Source organism: Megascapheus bottae, chromosome 32 (assembly GCF_031878675.1).
Source record: "Megascapheus bottae isolate mThoBot1 chromosome 32, mThoBot2.hap1, whole genome shotgun sequence".
Taxonomy (NCBI): Eukaryota; Metazoa; Chordata; class Mammalia; order Rodentia; family Geomyidae; genus Megascapheus; species Megascapheus bottae.
This window is the reverse complement of record NC_143540.1, coordinates 7,117,080-7,129,109: the sequence shown is the minus strand read 5'-3', so window position 1 is coordinate 7,129,109 and position 12,030 is coordinate 7,117,080. Positions and strand designations below refer to the sequence as shown.

The 12,030-nt window shown below is 53.8% G+C and overlaps 3 protein-coding genes across 3 annotated transcripts; 1 reads left to right on the top strand and 2 right to left on the bottom strand.

Moving 5' to 3' along the window:
- Positions 1-9: 9 nt before the first annotated feature.
- Zmynd10 (zinc finger MYND-type containing 10) lies at positions 10-4,758 on the bottom strand. Its single transcript, XM_090323400.1, has 12 exons — positions 4,507-4,758; positions 4,162-4,270; positions 2,574-2,690; positions 2,429-2,482; positions 2,197-2,334; positions 2,018-2,106; positions 1,821-1,921; positions 1,308-1,480; positions 940-1,065; positions 728-849; positions 498-623; positions 10-393 (listed from the first exon to the last, which is right to left on the bottom strand). Exons 1-12 carry the CDS (start codon positions 4,596-4,598, stop codon positions 318-320), a joined length of 1,323 nt encoding a protein of 440 aa, XP_090179526.1. The 5' UTR covers positions 4,599-4,758; the 3' UTR covers positions 10-317.
- A 1,008-nt stretch (positions 4,759-5,766) lies between these two features.
- Positions 5,767-8,937, bottom strand: Nprl2 (NPR2 like, GATOR1 complex subunit). The gene is made up of 11 exons (XM_090323159.1): positions 8,742-8,937; positions 8,176-8,267; positions 7,906-8,074; positions 7,633-7,741; positions 7,168-7,304; positions 6,978-7,075; positions 6,847-6,883; positions 6,656-6,749; positions 6,463-6,580; positions 6,080-6,222; positions 5,767-5,992 (listed from the first exon to the last, which is right to left on the bottom strand). The coding sequence occupies exons 1-11, from the start codon at positions 8,817-8,819 to the stop codon at positions 5,925-5,927; spliced, it is 1,143 nt and encodes a 380-aa protein (XP_090179285.1). The 5' UTR covers positions 8,820-8,937; the 3' UTR covers positions 5,767-5,924.
- Positions 8,938-9,046: 109 nt separating this feature from the next.
- Cyb561d2 (cytochrome b561 family member D2) lies at positions 9,047-11,622 on the top strand. Its single transcript, XM_090323158.1, has 4 exons — positions 9,047-9,168; positions 9,589-9,740; positions 10,167-10,204; positions 10,804-11,622. Exons 2-4 carry the CDS (start codon positions 9,614-9,616, stop codon positions 11,305-11,307), a joined length of 669 nt encoding a protein of 222 aa, XP_090179284.1. The 5' UTR covers positions 9,047-9,168; positions 9,589-9,613; the 3' UTR covers positions 11,308-11,622.
- The last annotated feature ends 408 nt before the right edge of the window (positions 11,623-12,030 follow it).

Below are 12,030 nucleotides of genomic sequence, written 5' to 3'. Positions count from 1 at the left end.
AGACAGGCATGTTTCTGGAGGTTATGTTTACTGTACTAGGGGAAAGAGGATTACCACATCCTGCCCTGGTCTCCCCCACCCATGCAGGCTTCGTGCTTCACACCCCCAGTTTACTAAAGGCTCATGACTTCACCCTCCACCTAGTTAATGGGTGGGGACTTCACTGGGGACAGGGAGAGAGGGGTCAGCAGCTGTACTTGGCCTGTGGGTACTAACTACCCAGGAACTGGGGTCTGGCAGGGACCAGACTGAGATTCTGAAATTCAGGGGTGCCTTCTGGATGGGTTGCCTTGGTTAACTCTCGGTGGCTGCAGACTTCACTTGGCTCTGTCACCCTGGGCTGACAGGACACAAGCCTTTTTATGCTTCTCCCAGTGCTTGACTTGGCACTCCCTGCGGTCAAAGTGGGCCAAAAGTGAGTTCCTGAGGGTGAGGTGCTTGTGGGGGTCCCCGGGTGTGGTGGGGCCGAGGGGTTTAGTGTCTTGGGGTACCATCACCTGCAGCAGTACCACTCATTCTGGCATCTTGAGCAGCGCTTAGAGGCCTCTGCATTGCAGGAGGCACAGTGGGGCCTCTCGGGAGCCACCGCCTCCAGCAAGTCTAGCCTGTAGGTCTCAGCCCACCTGGGGATGAGTTCAGAGGGCCTGATTGGGCTGGGCACTCTTGCCCACATCCATGCCACCTTCATCCATCTCCCCTCTTTTCTGATAAACTTATCAGGCCTTGCCTTCGTGCCTGCAGCCGGAGGTCCTGCTCAGAGGGGCTGAACACATTCTGAAGCTGGTGCTTAGCTATGGCCTGCCACTTGCCTCTGTTTTCTCGTTCCAGTCGTTCCCAGATTTCTGGGATCTATGGGAAGAATAATTGGGAAGGAAAGGAAGAAGCTAGCAAAGTGGACAGTGGACCTGGAATGACTCATTTTTTTTTTCAGGTGCCTACCTGTTCCAACACCAGGTCCTTCTTAGGGGGCTGGGTTTCTGCCAGTGCCAGGTGGGCCAGGAAATCCTTGAGGTCTGCCAGGTTGGGCAACTGGTCAAGTAGCGTGTCTGTGAGGAAGGCCCGAAGCTGCAAGCATGACCAGGGAAGACTGGTGTGAAACAGGTGTTGGCCAGAGGGCCAAGGAACTGAGAGGGCTTGGTTTGGGGTTGGAGTTATCTTACGGGGCTTATGCTCCACTAGCTTCTGTCATCTGAAGCCGCAGGAAGGAGGAGGGGGTAGAGGTGAGTGGAGCAGAGATAATCCATAGGGATATAATTGGGGATGTCTGGTATGTGGAAGGTTGGGGCCGTGCAGGAAGGAATCCCCACCTTGAGCAGCTGTCCCTTAGCAAAGCTTGTGAAGCAATAACGGGCCCGGGCCTCAGGGCTTAGCAGCAGGTTGTACAGGGCGATCCACACTTGCCCGTCCAGCTTGCTCAGCTTTTGCTGCTCTGAGGGGACTGCTGTCTGCCAACGGCCACCCTCAAATCGTTGCAGCTTGCCTGGGGAGAAGAACCAGCTCACGGGTGTATGTGTGTGGGGTGGGGGAGGGGCAAGAGTTTCTTTCTCTTTGAAAGTGAGCCAGTCATGAGGGCTTGGAGAGTCCCTGGGCCAAAGAACTTAGCAGGCTGTGCTATCCCTGGCCCCAGAACATTGCTGAGTCCTTAGTAGTGGCTATGTAGGCTTGGCCTGCTACAGAGCAAGGTCTAGGCCTGTCCTGACATCCTTTGAAGGCTAGGGAGTGGGGTTTGCCTGCCTGTGTACAAGCTACCCCTTCCTTTTAGTGCGATAGGAAGTCCTGGAAACAGAGTTAGGGGCTTGGGCAGTGGAGAAAGACCTTACCTCCTTCCTGTCGGGTCCAGGGACTGTGCTGCAACAGTTCCACCAGGAGGCAAGGCAGATCGTGAGTGCTGAGCATGCGGCTCAAGGTGTTCAAGGATAGGCTAGGAGCAGGGGTGAGGAAGAAAAAGGTAAGAGGAGATTCCAGGCTGAGGCTTACAGCCTTCCTTTATAGGCCACAGTCCTGGGGGACTGCCCACCTGTCCACACAGTCTGTGATGTAGCGCAGCACTGAAAGGGCTTTCAATGAAATCTCAAATTCCATCAGCTCTGCCTGTTTCTGAAGTTCCTGCATGTGAGAGGGAGTAGTGTTCGACCCGTGCAATCCCCTGGCTGTGCCATCGCTAGGCTTTGCCAATGCCAGGAGACCTCAGCCCACCTGCATCGGGGTACTGTCCTGGGGCTCCTCTTCTTCAGAGGGGACACCGCGGCTAGTGCGAGCCACCAGCAGGGTCAGTTTGCGGTGGCAGTAGTCCACCAGGTCCAAGACAGTGTCCTCTGCTGACTCACACACCTCCTGGGGGTTGAGCAGGGGAAATTTACTGCTGCTCTCACCACCCAAGCCCTGTGACCTGGTACAATGGGCTCTGGGTAGCACTATTTTGCCCTACCTTGTGGAAGAACACTGTCTCTAGGAGGTTAATGATCGAGGCCTCATGGTGAACCTGTCAACGAGAAGGATGAGGCCTGGGCTGCATGGAGAGCTAGGGGCTACCATCTGTCTCCGAAGGGATGCAAGCCAGGGCCCTAGCTTACCACCATGTATATGGGGAAAGTGTTCTGGGGCTTGAAGTCCTCCAGCTTGCACAGCACAGGAAACACCTTCTGCTTCCACATCTCCACTGCAATCAGCTCTTCCACCAATGTAGGGATCTTTGAAGAGTAGGGAAGGGACCAAGGTAAGGATAAGGTGGACCTGCCCTAGCCTAGCAACCCTCTAGGCTATGATAAGGCCCAGTTTTCTTTCTTCCTTTGTTTTTTGCCAGTCCTGAAAGCTTGAACTCAGGGCCTAGGCAATGTTCCTGTTTTGTATAAGGTTAGTACTCTGCCATTTGAGCCCCAGTGCCGCTTCCAGCCTTTTCTGTGTATGTGGTACCAAAGAATTGAACCCAGGGCTTCATGCATGCTAGGCAAGCACTCTACACCACTAAGCCACATTCTTAGGCTTCCTATGTACCTTTCCCCAACTTGTTTATTGTATCTTAGACCATCATTTCCAGCTTCCCTCAACATCTGTGTAGAAACATTCTTCATACTTCCTGTCAATGGCTCCTATTCTGTCCTGACTACCTTGCTCTTTGTACGTGTGTGTGTGTGTGTGTATGTGTGTGTGTGACTCCCTTCCTCTTCATCTAAGCAACTCTGTTAGGCTTTCTTGCCCATGTCCTTCCTTTTGCCTTGTCTTTGTATGTCTTGGCCTCACTCTTACTCAGGGCTGGTTAGGACAGCACCCCATTCGTACCCTAACAGTGGGCTCTGCTTTTTTTCTTAGAGAGGGACCCAAGTGTCAAGTGATGTCTCGTGTTATGTACCAGTCACATCCCCTAGCCAATCACACTGCCAGGATTTTCTCTGGTTTCTAACATCCCTGCTTCCAACCCCACTCCTGTTGTTGGAAATACTGTATCTTTCTGTGGCAAAGTTCCACTCCACCTTGGTGAGAACCTTGCAGGTATTTCCTTGAGTCTATTCTAGGAAGTATGTTCTTCCTAATCCATTCACTTCCAGCCACAAGTCTGTCATGCCTAGGTCCTGTTCAGTAAGAGTACAAATGGAAATGTAGCAAAGGTATGCTGATGTGTGCCTGTAATCCTAGCGTGGAGAAAGGAAGAATTACAGGCATACATAAGCAAACTGAGTCTTGCTATGTTGGCCAGTCTGGGTTATTTTATATAGCCAGACCTATTGGCAAACAAAAAATAAAAAGGTGGGATGCAAGTTTGATAGCTCATGGTTGTAATTCCTGTTACTCAGGGAGATGGAGATCAGAGAATCAAGATCAGCCTCTGCAAAAAGTGGGTGAGATCCCATCCCAACAAAAAGCTGGCCGTGGCGGTTTCTCTCTGTAATCCCAGCTATGTGAGAGGCATAGATAGGGATAATAGAGGTCTGAACATAACCACAAGACCCTGTCTAAAAGATTATTAAAGCAAGCAAAAAGGGCTGGAAATGGAACTCCAGTGTTGGAGCACTTGCAGTGCCCTGAGTTTAAACCCCAGGCACTACCAGAAAACATATCATCATAATAAAAAGTAACACATTCCTCTTTCCCCTCTGGGAGGGGCAGGCGCCACTTCTTCCGAGGGGCGGGGCGAGGGGCAGGGCGAGCCTGATGGTGGCCTACCTTCCCGTGGGTGACCAGCAGCTCCTGGATGGGCTCTCCCTGGCTGACCGAGGCGTCGAGGATGGCTTGCATATTCAGCTTCTCCAGGTGCTCGTGCTGCTGGCTCCACCTGTCCCAGAGTTGGGGTGTGTGTGTGCATTTGCGGGCAGCCATGTGCCGAAGTAGTGATGGGAGCTGGGTCCTCCTGAAGCCTAGCTTAGGGCTAGAGAGGGCCAGGAGCCATCCTGTCCCCATCTCGGAGAGCTTGTGTCTCCTCACCGGAGGAGAAAAGGGGGCAACCCCTTCCCCCAGGCCTAAGCTCCCAGCTCAGGGACAGGGTGACGACGCCTGTCCCGGCTTCCTCACCCTTCAGAGCCCATCTCGCGTAGCGGGAAGCTGCGCAGACCCCGGACCAGGACATCCGCCTCCCCGGGCAGGAGCAGCTCCAAGTCGCCCATGTCGGGGGATCGAGGGTCCCAGAAACCTCCGGTAGCAGACGGGTGGGGGTGACCGATTCCGGTGGGGTCTGGGCAGTTCAGTTAGTTGCCCGGCGGTTTGAGCGCGTGTGTCCTCAGCGCCATGGAAACCTGTTGGGCTTCCTCGCGTCTGCGCCCTGCGGTCGGAGTCCGGGCCCCGCCCCCTGGGCCCGGGCCCCGCCCCCGGCGCAGAGGCCCCGCCCCCGGCGCCCGGGCCCCGCCCACGAACCTTCCCGGAGCTGCGTTCCGGCCGCCTGGATTCTCTCCCTGGTCATAAAATCGAATCGCCCCGAGCGGATTAAATGGGACCTCCACTAGTTCCCCTCGGGGATGCCGCTCCCTGTGGTTTCCTCCTTCCTCTGTTTATCGAATCCAGCCCACCACGCCCCTTTCCCGCGGTGCCAATCCTTGGCCTTGAACTCGGCCTGGGTGCGGTCACTGAGCTCCCCCACCCCCACCCCCACCCCCAGTCCTTGGGCTTGAACTCAGGCCTGTGCACTGTCCTTGGTCTTCTTCTTCAAGGCCGGTGCTCTACCACTTGAACCACAATACCACTCCTGGCTTTTCTGTGTATGTGGTACTGAGGAATGGAGCCCGGGTCTTCGTGCACGCTAGACAAGCACTCTACCACTAGGGCACACTTCCGGCCCCGTCATTATTGAGCTTTTTACAAAATTTTTCTCAAGGCTAGCCCTCTATCATTTGAACCACACCTTCATGTCCAGCTTTTAGGTGTTTAATTGGAGTTCAAAGTCTCACAGACTTTCCTGCATCACCTGGCTGGGAACCCTGGTCCTCAGATCTCAGCCTCCTGAGGCACTACAATTACAGGTGTAAGCCACCAGCGCAGGGCCTTTCTCTTACTTCTTCTGTTGTAGCCCCTGACTGACTGGAGATAGTTTTGTGGGCTTTTCTACCAGGCTGGTCTTGTCTCCTCCTGAGTAGTTAGGATACAGGCATGAGCCATTGGCTAGCAATATCTTTTTTGCTTTAATCCAAAGTAGTCCCTGCACCCAACCCAATTTAAATTTCATCCCCACGTTTTTTTCTGGTACTTGTCCAGTGCCAGTTCTGACCACCAGATGGCGCTCCAGCACGCCAGGAACATGACGAATGCTAGGTCTCCAGTAAAAACCGGCTGAGGCAGTACTCAAGAAAAGTAGGTTGAAATTAATGATTTTATTTACAGAAGTGAGGGTCAACCTCCACACAACATGGATTAGCCTACTTGTCGAGTTCCCATGCATCAGGCAGAGGGCTTAGCAGAAGGGAGTTGTCAAAAGAAAATAACATCCTAGCCGGTCAGTCTCACTTCCAGCAGATGATGATGTTAGGGTCATTTTCCAGCCGTTCATCCAGCTCATGGTAGCTCATGCCTGGGGCGGAGCGGGGGAAGTGAAGTGAGTGGACTTGGCCTGGCTACCCTGACCTGATTTCAGCTGGGCTTCTTTGTCTGCCTCTACCTGTCTTGCAGCAGATCTCATCATAGCTGTGGCAGCCTGTGTAAAGCCGGGCAGGGTGGCTTCGCTCTTCCCGAGACACCCGGACTGGATACTTCTGTAGTCGTCGGATGAGGTTCTTCATAAGCCCAAATTGGATCAGCTTCCTAGAGTAAGGGTTAGGAAAGAGGAGTGATACCCTGCTGGGGCTTCCTTCCAGCCAGGCCAACCATTTACTGCAGTCTTTCCTTCAGTGTTCTCTCAGTGGCCACAAAGCCCCCCCCCCAAAAAAAAAAAACACAAAACAACTGTCTATAGACGAGCCATGTCAGAGGCTCTGCTCAATGGATTTCCCTGTTTCCTGACTGCCCTCAGGTAACCCCATGCCCAGGAATTGCCCCTCTGACCGTTCATCAACGTGCTGTAGCTGCTGGGGGTGACGGCCAATGAGATCTCGCACTGTGGTGCCAGGGCTAAGGCTGCAGTACAGCTGGAAGACATCCCGGAGGCTGGCCCTTTTGTGCCCTGGGGATACCAAGTGTCAGCTTGCCAGGTGGCCCTGCTGTCTTCAAGTTGGTCACCCCCAGAGCTTGCCACTACCTTGCTTGGTCACGTAGGACAGACATGCTTCCTGTAAGGACTTGTCATCCACCAGATCCTGCACCTTGGGTGTTGGGCAGTATACATTGGAATACTAGAGAGGAGAAGGCACAGGGGTCTGAGTGAAGGGGTTGTGAGGCCAACCTGGACTGGCCCAGCCATATGATCCCACACGTAACTGTCTCACCTACCTGGAGGATTGACACCAGTGTTACGACGCCATAATACCTGGGGGAGAGAGCTGAACTTAATGTCTAAGGGCCAGGCCTTCCCAGCCCCCCACTCAGAAGCGTGCTTGGCTGAGCCCTACAGCCCCACTCACAGCAAGTTCTGGATGGCGATGCGCACCAGATTGAGCTCCACATCCGCCTCGGCAGAGATTTTCTGGACATGGCGGAAACCGTCGATGTAGGGAAGGATCTAGGCAGACCATGGCAGGGTCAACAGGGATAGGATGAGGCCGAGGCTGTCGAAACCCCAAGGTTAATGCAACCCAGGGACAGAAGCCATACCTGCTGTGTGGTGAGGTCCCACTGTGAGTTGAAGAAATCTTCCTTGTCCTTGGTAAAGACAGGCACATCATACTCCTGGGCTACAGGAGGATCCGGCCGCTGCTCTATCACCTTCAAGTGGATGGTGTTGGATTCATCTGCAGGGGACCCACCCACATCCTCAGTGTCATCTTTCCCAAGAGGCCCTCGGTTAACATCCACACCCCCCAGCAATATTTGAGGCAGGCAGACAGCTCTGGAGATGGTCATGCTTCCCAATTTATGGAGTGAGAAACTAAAGTCCAGAAGAGGGGAAAGAATATGCATACGAGGCTTTCCACCTGCATCATCACCTCTGTTAGGTTATTTCCTGCCCACCAGATTTTTCAAGGGTTTTGTCCTCCCCCAGTGCCTTCCATCATCTTCTGTCGCTTCTCCTGTCCCATCCCTCTTCTATCAGCTGTCTTTGAAGAGGCTGGGCCATACCGATGGGCAGGGTGCACCGGCCAGAGGCGTTAAGCTCCTCCAGTAAGATGGTCATGATGGGTACCAACTTCTGCTTGCTCTCCTCCGTGGACACAAAGCTGCTCTCTAGCTGGATAGAACATGAACAGTATGGTGGGTTTAACTCAGGGTTCCTGGCTGGCTGCCCTGACTGGGTCCTGAAGCTGCTGCTCAGAGTCAGTGGGGTTCTGGAGGCATAGGAACACTTTTTACAACTCTACCTGCCCATACCCCCAAGCCCATCTCATAGCAAACCTCCAGGGTTGTCAGGTAGCCAGCCAGCTTTTTAACAATGGGCTCAAGGGCACAGGTCTTAGCCTGGGCATCACACACAAAGCCTAGGTTGAAGAGGAGAGCATTTCGGCTATACTTCTTGTGTTCGATGCACACGGGACAGCCGATCAGCTTCTTTTCCATGGCTGTGCTGGAGAAGTAGAACAGAGTCACCCTTGCTCCCAAGCCAGTTCCCTGCCAGTCCCTTCCTCCTCCTGCGATTCCTTCATCCCCAACCAACTAGGGCCTCACACAGTGATGAGCTTGTTCTGTAGCTCTGGCTTGGTGATGATGTACACTTGGACTGTGTCAAACAGCTCCCGGGAGATGAAGTCCTCAGGGACCTGGGAAGGGAAGTGGCAAGAGGTCCCTCAGTACACACTGGGAGCTAAGCGGAGTAGAAAGGCTGTCATCCTCCATCTTTAGCTCCAGTTCTCTTCTCCAGCCTTCTACTCCTTTGTGTCTTCCAAACTCAAGCTCTGTTTTCATTGGCTTATCTTCCCATGCATCATTTAAGTTTCAATCCAGGGACCCTCACGGCCCACTCACCGTACTTTCTGAGAGACCTGGCACCTCCCTTGAGTCCCATAGCCCTGATTTCCCACGAGCGATGCTTTATGATGTCGTGGCTCCTTCCCTACACCAGAAACCGGTGACTTGGGTCTTAAGCATCCAACCCGATCACAATTATCCGCTAATGAATGTCATGTCTGCCTGCAGAACCGGGAATCCCACTACATATATATACATATATAGTCAGCAGCAGAGCTGGAGAGCGGCCCTCTCCCTGCCCAATCCCCAGAGCCCCAGAGGCACACCTGATAGGTGATCTTGGGTCCCAGTGTGGGGTGGAACTCGCTGAAGAATATGCATTCGATGCGACAGCTACTGCCCATGGCGCTAGCTGGTCCCGAGTCCGCAGCCCTTGTCCCTTGCGCGGAGGCAATCTCACGCCAGGCACACTTGTCCGAGAGCAGCGGGGCCTGGGGCCCAGGTCACGCAGGCCCAGGGCGTGCACTCCACAGGGAAGCCCTCGGCTCAACTGCGCACGCGCAGTGCCATTCGGAGGCGTAACTGGTGGGCGAGCAGGGAGGGGCGGGGCTTGTCTCAGGAAGTCCCGGTGGGCGGACGTCTCACCCGGAAGTGAAGCGCTTCCGCGACAAAGCGACGGCGCGCGCAAGCGGCAGGGGCCCGCGTATCCAGTTTGATTTGGAGGAAACCACCGCATCAAATTGTAGTCTGCAGGTGAGAAAAAGCAAATCCCTGCTCTGGAAGGGCAGCATGTTAGCGGCACGTGGAGAGACAGCGAGTGTAGGGATCCGTGCTTAACTTAGGGAACTACAATTCCAGTCGTGCTCCACGCCTGCTCCAGCCGGTGTGCTGGGCAGCGCCAGGGCGGTGCACTATGGGAATTGTAGTTTTCTACCTGAAAGGTGGTCTATAGCGATCAGTACCAGTTCAGAAACAGGTAGATGCCCTTCGGTCGATGCTGCCAGGCTGCTGGTCGTCTGCTGGCAAGTTATGCTTATTCTTCGTGCTGGTTCTCAGTCTGTGCTTGTCATAGCTTGTTGGAAGAGGGTGACATTTCTGCTCAGGAGCCCCTTTCTCCAGTGAGAGGTGTGGACAGTGGGTACACGACTCTTTTGAACGCTGGTATGTTTTCAGGCTACAGCTATCGGCTGGGCTGATTATGGCCCTTTCTGTGGAGACTGAGTCGCGGATCTACCGAGCTCTGCGCACTGCCTCTGGGGCTGCAGCCCACCTCGTGGCTCTTGGCTTTACCATCTTTGTGGCTGTACTTGCCAGGCCTGGGTCCAGTAAGTATAATTTTGTTGACTTCAGGGAAGGGTAAGGCAATTGGGGGGGGGGGGAAGGTAGCTGGGAATCTTGGGCCTGACTCCCATTATCGGGCCTATAAGTTGAGGAATAATTCTGTGCTCTGTTTGGAGCAGGTGGGTATGGAGGACTCTGCCCATTTCATTAGGCCTCACCCAGTACCTGGCCTCCATCCTTGTCTTAGTGTGCTTTATTTAGCTTTATCTCAGGTGGCGGTGGAGGGAAAAGGGAGCTGCCAGAGAAGTAGCAAAGTATGGCCTCTGGTCCAGGAAGAGATGGGGCGGGGTCAGCTCATTGCAGATGGCACTTACATTTTGCCAACACCTCCCTAGGTGGTGGGCCAGTATTCCTTAGGATTGGTAATTGGTTTCTTCTTGCCTCAACCCAAGGTCTTTTTTTCATTCCAGGCCTGTTCTCCTGGCACCCTGTGCTTATGTCACTGGCTGTAAGTAGTGGGCTTGGACAGGTCTATGGGTGGGAACATGGGCCTGGGTGGTGGCCCTGGTGGCCTCTGAGTCCTTGTGGACATTTAGTATCTGTTTATAGGGGATATATGCTCCAACTGCTCCTGCAGGACTAATTGGTGATGTTTCTATAAGCATAAAATGGAGAAACTCCCACCCAGGCAGAAAGCTGAGAAATGATGTTTGGAGGCCCCTCTGTCGTTTTTCTAAACTTTAATGTATGGTGATGCATCTCACTGTCTCTGAAACAGTGCACCCGTGTGGCCAGCTTTTGCCAAGTAACAGTATCCAGCCTCATGAGAGGGAAACAAAGCTTGTGAATCATTTATTGTAGCCCTATCTCAAGCCTTGTTTGCTGGGTAATATAGCAGAGATGACATTTCAGAACAGCATCGGGGAAGAAGTCTGGAGAGGCACCTCTCACAAAGCTAGTTAGCTCAGGTGTTATCCTAGATAGAGTTCTCTACTTGTGCCCCACCCTCTAGTCTCTTCCGTGGGGAGAGAATGAAGGGGAATCCTGAAGGTTAGCCTTGTTGCTGGGACGATACCCTCACTTGAGTTTCCCATCCTTTCTCCTCAGTTTTCCTTCCTGATGACCGAGGCATTGCTGGTGTTCTCTCCGGAGAGTTCGTTGCTGCATTCCCTGTCACGGAAGGGCCGAGCACGCTGCCATTGGGTGCTGCAGCTGCTGGCTCTGCTGTGCGCACTGTTGGGCCTAGGTCTTGTCATCCTCCACAAAGAGCAGCTTGGCAAAGCCCACCTGGTGACTCGGCATGGGCAGGCAGGGCTGCTGGCTGTGCTGTGGGCAGGACTGCAGTGCTCAGGTGGGGTGGGACTGCTGTACCCGAAGCTGCTGCCTCGATGGCCCCTGGCAAAGCTCAAGCTCTATCATGCTACTTCTGGGTTAGTGGGATACTTGCTGGGTAGTGCCAGCCTCCTGTTGGGCATGTGCTCACTCTGGTTCACTGCCACTGTCACTGGTGGGGCCTGGTACTTGGCTGTGCTATGCCCGGTCCTCACCAGCTTGGTTATCATGAACCAGGTGAGTAACGCCTACTTATACCGCAAGAGGATCCAACCGTGAACTCTTCTTAGCCAAGAGGAAGCCTGGATTTATGCCTGCGCAGGAGCTGAGACGGGGTACTTCCTGGACTCTCCTAGCTGATGGGGCCTGGGGAAAGTTCAGGCGCTGGGGCAGTCAGGGTAGGAGATCCGTGTGACACATTTGCTCCTCACGTTAGAGCGCCTCCCTTTGCCTTCTCTCACCACCTCCGCAGAGAAGCATGAATCATGTGTGGATGAAATTGGGGGTGAGCACTGCCTCCCTAGCTCATACTTTTACTGGTTACGTCCAGATATTATGGAGAGAAATAAGTAAAAATAATAAAAGACTGATGGGAAGAGCACCCCAGAGTTGGAAGGTAGTTCTTGCTCAAGCCATCAACATGAGAGAATGGGCAGCTGGGCAAGGCGGGGACTCCTTCTTGAATGGTGGAATTCTCCCAGGATACAGGTCCCCGGGATCTGGCTACTGAGTCTCCCGTGGTTCCCAAGACTGCGTAGTACAGCAGTATGTCCTTCCCATTATCTTAGACGGTGACAGAATAGGAGCTGGGGAAGGGCTTTGTCACTGTTAAGCATGAAACACTCATGTGAGCAAGAATTTATGATTTGTCTGATTCTCTGGATGAGGTGGAGGGCCATCGGGGGAATGGCTCTGGGAAGGCTGGCAGTGGGCATGTAGTGATGGAGGGAAGGAGAATGAGGGTAGAAGTGGTCATGGCGCTTGAGCCCTTGGACCCAGTAA

Bases quoted from the DNA above. Each gene is read 5' to 3' on its own strand.
- Nprl2 (XM_090323159.1), bottom strand. From the start codon at position 8,819: ATGGGCAGTAGCTGTCGCATCGAATGCATATTCTTCAGCGAGTTCCAC. The intron at 6,750-6,846 runs GTAGGTGAGACA...TCTCCTCTCTAG, and splicing joins CACTGGTGTCAATCCTCCAG to TATTCCAATGTATACTGCCC. The intron at 6,581-6,655 runs GTAGTGGCAAGC...TGGTATCCCCAG, and splicing joins GTCCTACGTGACCAAGCAAG to GGCACAAAAGGGCCAGCCTC.
- Zmynd10 (XM_090323400.1), bottom strand. From the start codon at position 4,598: ATGGGCGACTTGGAGCTGCTCCTGCCCGGGGAGGCGGATGTCCTGGTC. The intron at 2,107-2,196 runs GTGGGCTGAGGT...TCTCACATGCAG, and splicing joins AGGACAGTACCCCGATGCAG to GAACTTCAGAAACAGGCAGA. The intron at 1,066-1,307 runs GTGGGGATTCCT...TCATGCTTGCAG, and splicing joins CTAAGGGACAGCTGCTCAAG to CTTCGGGCCTTCCTCACAGA.
- Cyb561d2 (XM_090323158.1), top strand. From the start codon at position 9,614: ATGGCCCTTTCTGTGGAGACTGAGTCGCGGATCTACCGAGCTCTGCGC. The intron at 9,741-10,166 runs GTAAGTATAATT...TTTTCATTCCAG, and splicing joins ACTTGCCAGGCCTGGGTCCA to GCCTGTTCTCCTGGCACCCT. The intron at 10,205-10,803 runs GTAAGTAGTGGG...CTTTCTCCTCAG, and splicing joins CTGTGCTTATGTCACTGGCT to TTTTCCTTCCTGATGACCGA.